Source organism: Ochotona princeps, chromosome 1, assembly GCF_030435755.1.
Source record: "Ochotona princeps isolate mOchPri1 chromosome 1, mOchPri1.hap1, whole genome shotgun sequence".
Taxonomy (NCBI): Eukaryota; Metazoa; Chordata; class Mammalia; order Lagomorpha; family Ochotonidae; genus Ochotona; species Ochotona princeps.
In genome coordinates, this window is record NC_080832.1 from 119,438,812 (window position 1) to 119,455,425 (window position 16,614).

The 16,614-nt window shown below is 41.4% G+C and overlaps 2 protein-coding genes across 2 annotated transcripts; both read left to right on the plus strand.

Annotated features, from left to right (window-relative positions):
• Positions 1-7,158: 7,158 nt before the first annotated feature.
• LOC101533438 (histone H2B type 1-A) lies at positions 7,159-7,709 on the plus strand. The gene has a single exon (XM_004593082.2). It carries the CDS (start codon positions 7,224-7,226, stop codon positions 7,605-7,607), a length of 384 nt encoding a protein of 127 aa, XP_004593139.1. The 5' UTR covers positions 7,159-7,223; the 3' UTR covers positions 7,608-7,709.
• A 5,951-nt stretch (positions 7,710-13,660) lies between these two features.
• LOC101520685 (histone H2A type 1-A) lies at positions 13,661-14,314 on the plus strand. The gene has a single exon (XM_004593111.2). The coding sequence runs from the start codon at positions 13,781-13,783 to the stop codon at positions 14,174-14,176; it is 396 nt and encodes a 131-aa protein (XP_004593168.1). The 5' UTR covers positions 13,661-13,780; the 3' UTR covers positions 14,177-14,314.
• Positions 14,315-16,614: the final 2,300 nt, after the last annotated feature.

Genomic DNA, 16,614 nt, shown 5'->3' on the forward strand with positions numbered 1-16,614 from the left:
CCTTCAGCAATAATCACAAGTCCAACATTTTGGTAATTAAATGTATCATGGCATTGTAGGTATAGGCAATGGTAGAAAAGCTAATCTCCTAATGTCAAGATACATTTAGCAGGTTCATTGGAAGTCATCTTTTTGTTATAAAGTAGAAATGCATACTGCAATATACGTTTGTTTCCCAGTATGCTAGCCTGCATTATACATTTCATCTATGAGGATATATGTATGTAGATGTTTACCTATATATTTATATGTTTTGTATTTTGCATGAATGTTGACTGAAATCAGAGAGAACATATGATATTTGTCCCTTTGGGATTGGTTTAGTTTTTGACCATCACAAAAGACTTTGCCAGATACAATCTTCACAAAGAGCTACCATGAAAGAGTGAGAAGAACTGAGCAGATGTGATGATGTTCACAGTCTAACACTGATGCTGAGTGCTATATATAATGCACAAACTGGAGTATTAAAAATGCCCTCCAATTTCTGTACATGATAGGTAAAAATTGAAATGGTCATTTTTAAATTTCTTAATTTTACTTTTAATATTGTTTACATAATTGAGACGGATGCGTGCCCATATGGATCTCCAACTGGGCTGGAGAGCATCAAGGTAAGGAGCAACATGGGTGGGACAAACAGACATATTCACACAGAATTTGAAAAATAAATGAAATGTTAACTCATGAACTAATGTTAAATTTCTAAATCTTCTAATCAAGGTGGTTTTAGGCAAATAGGATACTTGGACTGTATTACAGCAGAACCATTTGGTTTCTGTAAAGTGGCCAATTCTTCCTGCTGGGCTTATAGTAAACACTGCATCCCAGGCAGAAGCAGGTATTGACAAAATGAGGTGAGAAGATACCTAATTCCAAGAGACTGTAGGTCATCAAACAGCACTCCTCCTAAGATCTCGGACATGTTCTCATTTATTCTCCTGGATATCAACTGTCACATGACAAATCTCTGAAACAATTTTAAAAGTTCGGATTAATATTCCTGATAAAAATGCAGCAGTTTAGCGGTCAGCATTGTGTTGTGGTGGGTTGCACTGCTGCCTGTAATGCCAGTATCTCAATGGGAGTGCCAGTACGAGCTCTGGCTGCTCCACTTCCAATTTGGTTTCCTGGCAATGCGTTTAGAAAGCAGAGATGATGCAAGTACCTGGGTCCCTGTCACCCAGCTGGGAGACCTGGATGGAGTTCTAGGCTCCTGGCTTTAACCTGACCCTACCCTGGTCATTACAGCTATCTGAGGAGTGAACCAGTGGTTAACAGTTTGCTCTCTGACTCTTTTACTTTGCCTTTCAGATAAACGAATAGCTCTTTAAAGAAGTAGTAATAACATAGGTAATACATTTAAGAAATAAAGTCACTATTGGTTTTATAAACAGGAATTTTTAAGTAGCTAAATGAATGTCTTTGATCTGCTATCCTTCAAAGATAAAAATGAATGATAAATGCATTTTATCATGTTAGAACTCTAAATCCCAAAACATAACAGCAACAAACCCTTTCTCTTCTCTTTCATTCAGCAGGAAGTAGAATTGACAACCCTATTCCATAATCAAAGAATGACTGACAACAAGAAATATGTAACTGCAATGAATGTATTTCCTTTCCTTTTCACACTCTGTTTATCAAAAGCTAACGGCTTCTCTTATGATTGGAGTGTTTGCTCAACAAATAATCCTTGCTTGAAAATTCCAGAAATTAAAAAAAAAGGAAGAAAATTTCCAAAAATTGGCCTTGAGAAAGTTGAAATTACAAAGTAATGTGGTCAGCCCTAGTCAGTGTGATCAGAACATTGAATTCATGACTGCTTTTGAAAGTAAACTGTCACTCCAACCAGCCCTTTATGGCCCAGCTGGAAGCCAAAACACAACTGGCCCTATCCTTTTTTTCTGATGCCCTTCTTACCTCCTTTTCTCCCTTCCAAAGTCCTCTTGTGAGGCTGGCAGTGTAGTACAGTGATTAGGCCCCAGCTTGCAACACCAGCCTCTCATATTGGAGCATGGTTTGAATCCTGGCTGTTCCACTCCAACTCAACTTCCTGCTAATGATTTCATTCTGCCTTTCAAATAGATCAATCTGTGGGAAGGGACTTTACAGAACAAAGAAGAGGGAACAGAGTAAAGCCACATGACAGGCCACATGGCTTTATCAGTAGCTGTGTATATGTGTACAACTCATAACATGCAGACATGCAATCAAAATGTATGCCACCATGTAAGAGACAGAGAGGGACTAAATGGTGTATAAGACCCTACTGGGTGCCAGGTCCAGCCTTGCGATGCTAACCTGTTGGGTCTGTGTGGACGCCAACACTGCTTCCTGCTGAGCACCTAGGTGCGGTGTCTCTCTGCTTGAGAATCCCACGAAAACTCATTTCAAATGATGTCCTCTTGCTGATTTGTATATCTGGAAACTTACTTTTGAGACTAAAGATATATTTGCTTTTCCCCAATATTTCTAGTGTCTTAAGTAAACCTGTCTCCTCACAATAGCTCTATCTCTGATGAATTGGATGACCAGCATGGCGCATCTTGCACCTAATTCCATTGCTTTCATAAAGTGCTGGGAATGCCGCATCCTGAGAGAAGGAGGACTAGGCTAGCCTGGCATGGAGAAGTGTCCTTGCACTTCTACAACAGGATGTTCTTCAATGCCCAGTGTGTCATGTGACTCCGAGAATATATGATGTGCTGCAGTCTGAGTTTCTCAGATATTGTACAAGTGAAGCACAGTTAGGAATGATTCCATTCACCCTTTCCACATTTCCTGAGTCTTTGGGGAAAAGCTCATGACTTCTAAACATCTACCATCCCTAGAATTGGTAACTAATACACAAGGAACCTGTGATACCCCTCCTCTCTATATATCTGATGTGACACAACTTTTGTAAATTCGTGAGCCAATATTCACAGAAGAGTTTATTACTAATTTAGGTCAATAGTTTATATTGGGGCTATGGATTAAAGTTGCATAGCCAGTTTTGAGAAATATCATATCATCAATATTCATATATCACAATAACATATCATCAGTCCACTATTATGTATTATAAGTTTCACTGCTCTAAAACTCTTCCATATCCCACATATTCATCCCCTCTCTACCACATATCATTACTCCCTGAACATCTGGCAGATATTGATACTTTTACTGTAGCCTTGCCTTTGCCAGGATGTAATAGAACTGGACTCATACAGTCCATACTTTTCAGACTGGCTCATTTCATATATTTGTGGGCCTTTAAGTTTCAATCATGTGTTTTTGCATCTTCATGTGTTATTTCTTTAAAAATTTTTTTCACTTGAAAGGCAGAGTTACAGAGAAGAAAAAAGGTGTCTTGCATCCTCTGGTTCACTTTCCAAATGGCCAATTCAAACAAGGTACTTCCTCCAGTCTCCCTCCTGGGTGCAAAGGCCCAAGGCCTTAGGCCATCCTCTGCTGCCTTGCTAGGCTATAAGCAAGAAGCTGGATCAGAAGAGGAGCAGCAGCCAGGACATGATGGGCACCCATATGGGATGCCATCCATGCAGGCTTACCCTGATCTGCCACCACACCGGCCCCTAGCATTTCTTCTTAATCATTAAACAATACTACATGTGAATAAATGTATCAGAGTTTATTCATTCACCTACTTGAATGACAACTTGAACAACTTGACACTTCCCATTTGGGGGAATTATGAATATTTGTGCACACTTTTTTTTCTACAGGTATATATTTTCAGCTCATTTCAGTACTTAAAAGTACAATGCTGGGTCATACATGTTCGGTTTTGTAAGAAACTACTGAACTACCTTGCACATTTGCATTCCCACCAGTAGTAAAGAAGTTCCTATTGCTCTGTAGCATCAGCAGTATTGGGGAGTGTTTATGTTTTGGATTTTAGCCATTGAAATATATATGAAGTGCTACTTTATTATAACCAATGTGCAAGTCTACAATTATGATGAAAACCTATCCCTAATTATGTCCTTGTGGTAAAATGTCCCTTCATGTCTTAAATTTTAAATGTTCCTATTGAGCTTGAGAAGTTCTTATATACCATAAATGCTAGTCCAATGTCAATAGTTTCAACATTGTCAGAAATCCAAAATGCTGGAGGGATTGGTTCCATTAAACCATTTAAGGGACAATGTGTTCCATGCTTCTATCCAAGACCAATTCTTTGCATTACTTGGTTAGTGGCTGTGTCACTCCAGTTTCTGCTTTGCACATTTTAACTTCACCTTCTCTTCTGCTTGCCTTATCTTTTATGTCTAATAAGGACACTTTTCATTGTCTTTAGGGCCTATTTGGACTGCAGTGTCAGGGACAAGGCTAGGATCAAGCCAGGAGCCTAGAATTCTAAATGGAGACCATAATCACTCGATGAAGCAAGTCAGTCCCAAAAAGACAAATATCATATGTCCTCTCTGATATAAGAGAGCCTTTAGGTAAATTACAACATAGATGTACATCATCAAATATATATTCTCATAGATGAATGGTGTAAGAGAGACTACCACACTGGGAAGCATAGTTACCTTTGAATAAAAGTAGGACTGCTATTTTGAATGTAAATACACCCATAGAGTATGATACTACATTTTATACCTTTACCTCTAGCTACCATGTCATGATACATTTAGGTAGCAGAAAGTTTAATTGTTGATCTTTTAACTGTTAGTAAGGGACTATATTACTGTAATAATTCAGGAAACAGTAGTGGGAAACAGAGGGAAGAGCCCCTATACTTACAAAACTGTATAGTATAACGAAAGGGGGGGAAACATTAAGAATCTTCAGGCTAAGCCTCTTCAGCGGCTCAGACAGAACAGTGGACAGCCTGTCCAGGTGCACATGGAAGATGCAGCAGTATACTGGAGCCTGCACAGAACACCTGGTACCATGACAGAGGACAGAACAAATTGATCAACTACCCCAGCCAAGTGTTGGCAGTGAATATCTGGGCAAATGGAGACTCTAAGATGGATTATGTCAGCCAGTGGATTCTGGAGAGATTTCATCGAGCTTGGAATGGCGAGACTAGCAGCAATTCAGAACAGTTGAACTATCGAAACCATCTGAGCAGTGCTTTCGGATAATGCCCCACATCAGGGACCCTGGGATGGTTGGGAGGCTGAGTGTGGCTTCCCTCTTTGTCTCCCCCCTTCGTCCAGATACAGGAAGGGAAAATCAGAATGTGGAGACAATGATCTTACCTATTTTCCTCTAACCCTGGACTCTTTGAGTCCTTATCAACTATGGAAAGGTCATCAAAATAAAGTAGTAATAAAAAGGATAACCTTCTGCTCTGCTGTACAATTTGTGCATTTGAACTGTCAGTGCTACTAGTCCCAGACTAGATGAGGTGTGATGCGTTCCTCACAGCGTTAGGGGAGTTTCCTTGAGCTTTTATATAACACACATCAGAGCAGGAGTTCTCTGTGTACCTCTCTATTCCTCATTCACCCACTCTGATTAATCAGGTGTCCTGATTTCTCCTTCTGAGCTTTAAGAGAAAGTCTTATTTTGTCCTTATTCCTTTCCAGTTTCATCTGTAATTCTCCATTGTTTTGTTCCTAAGAGTAATCATCCAACTCTAAGCTCATAAAAATATGAAGACCAAAAATAGGTTTCAACATGTATGCATCCTGTTTCTAAGGAATTATAACAACATGATAATCTAAAGATGCTCATCTTCCACAAACATGTGCTAAACCAGTGACTCCTTCCACCAGCAGAAAAAAGAACTGCCTCAGCTGCACCAGCCACCGCAACAAAATCTCAGGCCTCTTACCTCGGGAATATTGTGCTTAACCAAACTTGTTACAACTCAGTTAGCATTTCTTAAGGACTTATTTGAAAGGCAGAGTTCACTCCCTAAATGACTATAATGACCAGGACTAAGCTAAGCAGCAGCGTGGCACCTGGCACTCCATCCATGTTTCCCACAGGGGTACAGGAACCCAAGCATTAGGGCCATCTCTGCTGCTTCTTCCAGGTCATTGACTAGGGTCTGGATGACATGGAGCAGCTGAAATTCCAAATGGCAATGTTGACATTGCCAACAGCTGCCCAAATCACTATTCTGCATTGGTACCACCTTCCCCCAACCCCCAACCTCGTCTCATTTCATCCCAAAATTATGTTAGCTTTTTTTTCCTAGGAATTGCAGGTTAACTCTTGAAAGAGCCTCTGGTTTGGGCTTAGGGTTTATGCTTTTTCCTTCTGAGCTTCAACTCAAAAGCCAGGAGTTAAAACCATAGAATGTTACTGGCTCAGGACTTGGTGCTGGTGGCTCTCACTCTCCTAGGGTGACAACGGCATCCCAGCAAGAAGCCAGTCACAAATCACAGGACTGAACCACTTTGTCTTTGTGGATAACCAGTTCCTGCAGCAAAGATTAATGCTTGTCTCGCCTGGTGCAGCGTTGCCCACTAGCTCCAGGATCTTAGCCATGAAGAACTAGGGCATGGTACCAAGTAGGTGGCACAGTGATGCCTGCCCTGTGCAGGGAGAGTCATAGTCCCACGCAAAACTGGTTTCTAGGCCGCCACGGAGGGCCACTTTGCCACCTGCTACTCAGAAGTATAGCAGTTGGGCCCGGCGGCTTGGCCTAGCGGCTAAAGTCCTCGCCTTGAAAGCCCCGGGATCCCATATGGGCGCCGGTTCGTATCCCGGCAGCTCCACTTCCCATCCAGCTCCCTGCTTGTGGCCTGGGAAAGCAGTCGAGGACGGCCCAAAGCTTTGGGACACTGCACCCGCGTGGGAGACCCGGAAGAGGTTCCTGGTTCCCGGCTTCGGATCGGCGCGCACCGGCCCGTTGCGGCTCACTTGGGGAGTGAAACATCGGATGGAAGATCTTCCTGTCTGTCTCTCCTCCTCTCTGTATATCCGGCTTTCCAATAATAATAAAATCTTTAAAAAAAAAAAAAAAAAAAAAAAAAAAAGAAGTATAGCAGTTACAGCTGAAGAAACTGCCGTTATGGTCTATTTATAGTCCAATGGAGGACTGTGCCTTGTTATCTGATTGGCTGATGACTATCTAGCCAATCAGACAAGCTTTCTGATATCTCCTCATTTACATACATATTGTTAGCATTTATCCAATCAGGCTTTGAATGCCTTGAACGTCACTGGAGCAGTGGGCCTATAAATACGGCTTTTGTTGCTTCATCAGACGCCGATTGTTTTTTAACGTCTGCTGGAGGCGAAAGGCCGCCATGCCGGAGATTACTTCAAAGGGTGCCACCATTTCAAAGAAGGGCTTTAAGAAAGCTGTCACGAAGACCCAGAAGAAGGAGGGGAAAAAGCGAAAGCGATCCCGCAAGGAGAGCTATTCCATTTACATATACAAGGTGCTGAAGCAAGTGCACCCTGATACTGGCATCTCATCCAAGGCCATGAGCATCATGAATTCTTTTGTCAGTGATATTTTTGAACGCATTTCAGGGGAGGCGTCGCGCCTGGCGCACTACAACAAGCGCTCGACCATCACATCCCGGGAGATCCAGACGGCCGTGCGCCTGCTGCTGCCCGGCGAGCTGGCCAAGCACGCCGTGTCCGAGGGCACCAAGGCCGTCACCAAGTACACCAGCTCCAAGTGAAATGATCGCTTCTTCAAAGCAAAGTTCACAAACCAAAGGCTCTTTTAAGAGCCACCCATCTTTTCTCCTAATGGGCTGTAGGCTGTCCGTGGCTGTTGCCTCTTCACAGTTGGTAGACTGTTGAATAATAACCCTCTCTGGAGAGTAATTTATTGGGAAATGCCATGCAGCGATGTCTATGCTGAAGTATTTTAAATTAAATGCAATTTGAAACCTTTCTTGGTTACTTAAGTAGCTTCCCTTTTAATTTTTCCATGAAATAACTCATAAATTCACAATGACCTGTATTTATGTATACCTCATACTGGAAAGTAAAACCCATGTGATTAAGGACCTCCATTACGTTGCTCTCTTGCGTATACTCCACATCCATTGACAGAGGGAATGCTTCAAGAATAAAAAACAACTTTGAGCTTTCCTGATAAATAATATGAGAAGGGACATGCAGCTGCTTGCCCTGCTGGAAATGCCTAGCCCTTGGTAACTGGTGATGGCTGACTTCTGGAGCAATGCAGCAAAGGCTTATGAAGGGTTGGCCCCCTTGGGCCTTACCCTGGAAAGGGTTTCCCTTACCCTGGATGCCTCCTGGATGCCTCGTGGGAGATGAGATCAGGAAGTTTCCCTTTTGAGAGCTACCTTTTCTCTTTTCCAGCAAGCCCTTTCATTTGCTAAGTTCAGAGGTGTTCTGGTGACTTTATGGTAAGTACAGCGTCTAAGCTTCTAGTTAGGCCCTTTGCCCAACTTCTTGGTGTCTTTTTTCCCTCTCTGTTCAATGACGCAGCAAGACCACAGGCTCTAAGCAGAGACAGCTGCCCTCACTCTTGCTTCCAGGATCAATCAAACTACAAGGTCTGTGACTGTGCCTAACCCAAGTTGGAAGTACACAGTGACTAATTACCAGCAAATTTTGAAAGAAACAGTATGTTCTTCATTTATTATGTTACTTCATGACCTGGGCAGTGACTTGGACACTGAAGAACCAGCAGTGAACTTTGTGATTGGTACAGTTCTTCATAACAATATACCATGGTAAATAAAATTCAAACCATGTTGTTAGGCAACTGGTGTTATTAAACTAAACTGCGGTGACTTAAGTTCATTTATATCGAAATCACAAATGCCAGGACTGCCTGTACAAAGTGAGCATCCACCCCAGAAGGCAGAAAAAGTAAAGTGACCCATGGAATCAGAAAGGTTAAATAATGAGAAAAAAATAGTAATTACAAAAATAAAAGAAAATCAAAAGAATAGTACGTATTTTTGAAACAAAAGATTAATAATGTGGTCTGTTACAAATGAGAAAATACGTATACAGAGTTAAGGAGTCTTACAAACATAGTAGTAACATTAAGAGAACAATGTGCTTAGAGTTGGAGTGTTTCTTTTTCTTTTTTGTGTCTGGAATAATTAGAATCTTCTATGTATCTTAGTTGAAAATATAAAATGGTACAGCTACTTTGGGAAACAGTTTGACAGTTCTTCACAAAGTTAATTATAAAGTTACCCCGCAAAAAAAATTAATTCCACTTTTTAGATATAAAGCCCCAGAAAAATGAGAACATTATGTCCACACAAAATATTCATACTAGAAGTTCATAGCAGTATTTCTGTTAACAGCCCAAAGTAGAATAACACACATATTCATCCACAATATGAGTAATGAATAAATGAAACATGGTGCATTCATACAGAGTGTAATTCACCCATAAAAAGAAATGAAGTAGGACTGGCACTGTGGTGTAATGGGTTAAGCTGCAGTATGTGATACATCCCATATGAGCACTTGTTTGAATCCTGGCTTCTCCACTTACCTTTATTTTTCTTTCTTAATTTTCCCTTACTACCTCCTCGAGTCCCTCCCACCCGCTGATTTCACTTCTATTATTACAATTGTATAGTTCTTCATAAACAATCATAAGTCCTTCAATTTTGCTTTTTAAGTGTATCCTGACATTGCAGGCATGGACAATGGCAGAGTCTGGCATCCTGTTGTCAAGATATAATAAACAGTTTCATTGGAAGTCCATGTTTGATTTGGAAGCAGAGATGCACACTGCATTTATCATCACATCTGAATATGGTAGTCTCCATTACATAGTTACTATACATCCCCTTAAATGAAAAGCCACAAAACAAAATCAACAATAGGAACAAAAATAGAAATTTACAACACCATGAAATTAAAATAGCATGCTACTGAATGACTAATGTGTTGCTGAATAAATGGAAAAGAAAATCAAGAACTATTTTGAAGAAAATGATACAATTGTATGATCTATCGGTCAATGAGGAATTTAATACAAGAAAAAAACTGTTTTGAAGAAATTCAAATAAAAACAAAAACACTGAAATCCATGAGATACAGTTTCTATCTTTGTTGGTGAAAAGTGACTCCTGCAGGCAACAAATAGATGGGTTTTGTTATTTTGATCCAGTCCACTAATCAATGACATTTGATTGATGGATTGGTGAGTTTAAGCCATTTGCATTCAGAGTTAATATGGATATATGATATTTTGGTCCTGTCATTTCAGCAATGGGTTATTCATTGTTTGATTTAGTCTTCTACTGCATTTTATTGAAATGTTCTCTGCATTTGCCTTTGGTTTTGGTGGGTGCTATTCGTTTTCTCTGTCAAGAGAACATCTTGAAGTATCATTTGTAGGGCAGATCCAAAAGAAGCATATTCTTTGAACTTTTCTTTACTGTGGGACAATTTCATTTCATTTTCAAAGACAAAGGAAAGCTTTGCTGGGTATGTTATTCTGGGCTGATAATTATTTTCTTTTAGAACCTGGAATATGTCTCTCCATTCTCTTCTGTAGAGTTTCCTTTGAGAGGTCAGCTGTGAGTCTGACTGGGATTCTTTTATAAGTCAATATATTTTTTTGCGCGAGCACATTCAAGGATCATCCTTATGTTCAATTGAAGGGAGCTTGATTATCATGTGTCATGGTGAAGATTGCCTTTGGTCAATCCTAATAGGAGCTCTGCGTCCCTCCTGTATGTTGTTTTGCAATGCTTTCTCCATATTATGGAAGCTTTTGTTTATTATTTCATTGAATACATCTTCAAACCCAGCTTCTCTTTCTGCAACTTCCAGAACTCCCATAACTCTTGCATTGGCCTTCTAATAATGTCCTTTAATTCCTGAATACTTTTTTAGCTTGGCCCAGTTCCACTCCCAGCTTTTTGTATATTTCCCCATTGTGGCAAAAAAATATCTTCCAATTCTGAGATTATTTCTTCTGTCTCATTTATTTTATTGTTGATATTTTCCACTAAATTTTTCATTTCCCCTATTGTGTCCGTCATTTCCAATAATTCGGCTTGATTTTGTTTCAGTGTTGCTATTTCCTGTGATATATTCCTTAAATTTCTGTGTCTTGTTGTTGATAAGACACTTGATAACAAATTTTTAAAGTTCTTTATCCCCCATTTCCTTGATACATTCCTCAGTTAACTCTGAGGTTGGCAAAGGCTTTTGCTCCTTTGTAGGGGAGTTTTAAGTAATATTCATGTATAGTAATGAAAAATACCTTTCATTTTTAAAAAGTCAAATTTGGTGTTGTGGTGTAGCATGTAAAACTACTGACTGAAGTGCTAGCATTTCATATGGTGACCAATTCATTTTCTTTTTTTTTTTTTTTTTTTTAATTTTATTTTAAATTCATTAATTACATTGTATTATGTGACACAGTTTCATAGGTACTGGGATTCTCCCCACCCCTCCCCAAACCCTCCCACCATGGTGGATTCCTCCACCTTGTTGCATAACCACAGTTCAAGTTCAGTTGAGATTCCCCCATTGCAAGCATATACCAAACATAGAGTCCAGCATCTTATTGTCTAGTCAAGTTCAACGGCTTCTTAGGTATACCCTCTCTGGTCTGAAGACAGAGCCAGCAGAGTATCATCCCAATCAATTAAAAGCTCCAACATACCATCAGCAAAAATTTACATCATTATGGAATTAATTGACATAGTAATGAGTAACCAATATGGTAAAAGTAAATGCGATTTCTTTCCAACTGCTCCACTTCCAATACAGCTCTCTACTAATCATCTGGGCAAGCAGTGGAGGATGGCACACATGCTGGGACCTCTGCACTGACATGGGAAATCCAGATGGAATTCCTGCCTCCTGCCGTTGACCTGGTTCAGCTCTGGATTTTGAGGCCACTTGGGGAATGAACCAGCAGATGGAAGCTATCTCTTCCTCTCCTTGTGTAACTCCGCCAGATAAATAAATAAATTTTTGTTTTGTTTTTTTTCAGAGAGACAAACTTAATAAAAACAACCATTCCATTTGTCTCCCCACAGGGAGTCAAGTCGGGCCTGGAACTGGGCTGTTTTAAATAATAGACTTGTGCTGTTCTCTGGGAAAGCTCTCCGGGCTTTATTGCCAGTGATATAAACTATCTTTTCTTGCCTTTATTATGTCCTATGTGCGTGAGTACAGAGAACTTAAACAGCATTTGGTCAGAGGGAGAATGTGGAAGGCAGAGGTGAGAAAAATACAAAGATAGAGAACTGGGACTCTGATAACGCTACTCATGGGCCTTCCATGCCTGAGTAGTGTGATCACTGCAATTAGTGATCCTCTATTTGCGCTCAATACATGCAAAATCTACATCACTTTTGGTTTGCAAAGATGCTTTTATTAGCACTCTTACTTCTTTTGTCCTAATAATCCTGAGTTCCCCAGCAATCAGAGTAGCCTGTTGAATATTATATTAACCAAGAATTGCAAAATCTGTGGAACTCCATTAGTGAGTGCCTCTGAGAACTCTCAGCTGAGGCCAAAAGGGGCTCTGTGGGTGCTATCACACTATGTATATAAGTAGGAGACACAGCTCTCAGGAATTCCTCCTGAACAGCACCAAAGAGCACTAAAGCTTTTTAAATTTATGTTGTGCATTTTATTGTGAACATGACTTAAAATTTCAGAAACTAGTTATGTGAGTCTTAAGGTTAATTCAATGTTAACGCTAGTTGTGTGCAGTGATAGTGTGGCAATTCCTAATGCTCCTGTAAGTCCTTACAGCGTAGCTCCGATGGAAAAGAGATGGTTATTCCTCTTTGATAATTATGTGTAGACAGTGTTCCAACAGGCAGTTTCTGGGAAACACAGCAAGTCTTCTGCAATGTCATATGCAGGTTGACACACTTTAAATAAATCACTAGGATAACTGCAAATAAAAAGCACATTAAACAAGCCCTCACCCCAGGAGCAGGAAGAGAACCTCAGGAGCAATTCTCACTTGCACAGCACTGTTAGGGTTAAGAAAACCAGCTTAGTTTTCCCCCAAAATATTGTAAGGTTTTAGTAGCATTTCTTTCAATTAAAAAAATCAGATCAACCACATCCATAATGACATTAACACTCTGTGTAAGTCACATCTTTAGGTCCTGGAATTACTCAAGTTCAAGGGCTTGCTTGTAGACTTGCTCCTGGCCTACAGCTCTTTCAGCAGAAGTGAGGTAGGTCTGTAAAGAAGCTTTGGGTCACAAACTAATGAGAGTTTAGTTGGAGCTGGTGTACTTGGTGATAGCCTTGAAGCCCTCTGTCTGCCTGGCCAGTTCCCCAGAAGCAGCAAGTGCCCAGTCACGTTAGCCTGCCTGGATATAACAGCGGAGCAGTTATGTAATGTAATGTACCACCTGTGGCATCTCTCCTGAAAACACTCAAAGAATGTCAGTAACCGCACTGGGGGGAAAAAAACTCATGTCAGGAGGCACCCGTTTAAATACTTCATAAGTCATAAAAAGAATAACTCTTTGTGCTAGCTCTTCCACTGTTTTTCTCACTTCCAAGTCTTGAGACCGTTTTGAAATCATCTTTGATAAGATTGGCGGCACCCAAGGAGGTTAGGCTGAGCTACAACTAGAGAGCAACTCAAAAGTGTTAGCAGCTCTGCAGATTTACAGTACCTTTGTGATTTCTATTTAAAAAAGAAAGATGTCTAGAAGTAGAAAGACGGGTATTTATAGGTTCAGCTCTACAATGACCGTTTATGATATTATGCCTGATTGGGTAACGGATAATGGTGTGTATGTAAATTAGGTGATTCCAGCGAGGCTTTTTGATTGGATAGATGGCCATTAGCAGGTATATAAATAGGCCTGGTCGCAGCCCTGAGGTTTGATTCTTTGATACCAACTTGCTAATTATGTCTGGCCGTGGAAAGCAGAGTGGCAAGGCTCGAGCTAAAGCTAGGACTCGCTCATCCAGAGCCGGTCTGCAGTTCCCCGTGGGTCGAGTCCATCGTCTACTCCGTAAAGGCAACTACGCCGACAGGGTGGGTGCCGGTGCGCCCGTGTACCTGGCTGCCGTGCTCGAGTACCTGACGGCTGAGATCCTGGAGCTGGCGGGCAACGCGGCGCGCGACAACAAGAAGACGCGCATCATCCCGCGCCACCTGCAGCTGGCCATCCGCAACGACGAGGAGCTCAACAAGCTGCTGGGTGGCGTGACCATCGCGCAGGGCGGCGTCCTGCCCAACATCCAGGCCGTGCTGCTGCCCAAGAAGACCGAGAGCCACCGCCACAAAGTCCAGAGCGTCTAATGTCGCCTAGCACGGAATCTTAACGGCACACTCTTCAGGAAAACGGAATACCCAAAGGCTCTTTTCAGAGCCACTCAGGATTTCAGAGAAGACTGTGCCTAGACTGGGATGACAAGTGTCGTTCTCCAGGAAAAGCTGCCGTCTCCAACTCCAAAATGGTTCTTCCTAGAGGATCTTGGATTCTAAAAATGCGTTATTGGAAGCCACGTAAGACTCTTCAAGATCAAAACCAGAATGGCTTTTAAGGGTCAGGGTAGACCTCCTATAACAGGCGTTGCTGTTGTGTCAACGCCCTTTTCAAAATGTTTGCATGACTGGGATTGGTGTCCATTTCCAGTGCTGTAGCATTGGAATAACCACTAAGGGTCTGCGGCTGTGATACAGGTAGCGTTATATTTCAGGAGATGTCCGGGTTATGTAATGATTGGGTTACAAGCAGAGATGTGTCATGTTGGAGCTTCCTAAGAGCTTAGAGTTTTTTAATCCAAGTTCTTGTCCTCCTGAGGCTACAAGAACTGAAAGCGTAACTACAATGTGCAAGTGAGTAGGATTTCAAAAGTGGGAATACATGTTCACGAGTGATCCTGGACAGCCTCACAGGTACCCATCAAGAGCAAGCCCGAGTTGCCTATGAGAGAGCACGAGAGGCCTGCATAGGACCCGAGCACAAGGGCTAGAAGGGAAAGAATGGAGAGAGTAGTGGTGTTACGGTCACTTGCAGGGGATAAAAAAGTCCTAACTGAATATCTAAACGGCATCTGGCAAGTTTCAGGCGCGTGATGCTTTCTGGGAGTTTTAGGAGTTTTATGGCGCCTCCACTCCTTGTGGCCGTTAACGGTTCTGGTTCAGGGTCCTAAAAGACAAGTGCATTATGGGAAAATTATTGCGATTGATTGACAGGGAAGGAGGAGGAGTTACAACACATGGCTAGGAGCAGAATTGATCAGGAATTCCTTCGGCCTTTCTACCTAATCTTCCTGGCTTGTACACTGTTGGCAATGACCTAAGTCAGTACAGCCTTTCTTCTGACTTTGATGATAGGCAGCTTGCTTAGAGCTTTTTTTCTTGCACATGAGAATAAACCTAGAACATTATTCAGAAATAAGAAACAACACCTTCCACTATCTTGAGGAAAAGAGATAGATTGTAAAGCCCTGGAGTTTATTTATATAGTTCCTATATTCAAATGAGATCATGGGGGGATCAGTTTCTAATTAAAATATAAACAAGAGTCAAAATGCAAATCAGTCACCTCAGGTCATGTCGATATTGTACTGCTAGTTGGCAGTAACCAGAGAGCAGAGAAAATCGGACAGTGCATTAGAGTGTGGACTTGAACCAAAGCAAAAGGAAAAGAAAGGCAAACATTTTAATGGCTGTCAACCTCCCGCGCGGGAAGGACTACCTGGCCAGGTCTGCTCTGGACTCTGGCTTGCTGCTAATGCATACCCTGGAAAAACGATGATGGCACAGGAGATTGGAGTCCTATCACTAATGTGGGGGACCTGGATCAAGTTCGGGGCTCCCAGCTTCATTCAGCCTGGCCCGTTTGGGCTTGCCATTGCCATTTTGGGTGATAGCCAGGGAATGAAAGCACTCTTTTTGCTCTAATAAATAAGTATTTTTAAGTGGAATTTTTTTTAAAGAAAGCACACGTTAAGTATAAAATGAAAATAGACACGAGGCAGCTGAATAGTGCCCTATAACCATTTTAAGGTGTGGAGCTGCAGGTTGTGTATAAACCAACATTGAAATGTCAATGAAGTAGTCACAGGATGTGGTTAAGAACTTACATTTTCTAACATATTGGTCACCCAATATCACATCAATTAACTACATAATGCTGTAAATTGTTCTTGATGTTATGTTGTAGCCTTTCAGTAGAGGGGATGATATTCTGCCAGCTCTACTTTCAGACCAGGGATGGTCTCCCAAGGAAACTGTTGAACTTATCTGGACAATAAGAGGCTGGACTCTGTGCATGGTACATGCTCGCAATGAAGGACTCATGACTGGATATGAGCTGTACTACTGCAACAAGGTGGAGAAATCCAACATGGAGAGTGGGTATGGGGAGGGGTTGGGAGAATCCCAGAGCCTATGAAACTGTGTCATAAAATGAAATTTAAAAAAAAAAAAGCATGCACATGTTAAAAGGGGTTGTGAGAAGTGATGCGTCTGATTGGACACCTTAATGTAAACAAGGACTTTTACTTTTCAGTTCTAAGTGCTCATATGTCAATGTTTGGAAAATTCTGTCTTATAGTCAACAGCAGCCTTAGAGGCAGGTGTTTTGTGCAGCAGACAAGCTTACTTTTGGGATAACCTCCAACCTAGGACTGCCTGGAATCCAGTCCTGCCTTTACTTTCAGTTCTTCTTCCTGCTAATGTGCATCCTGGGAGGCAGTAGAGTAGTGACACAGGGCAGGTAGGCCGGA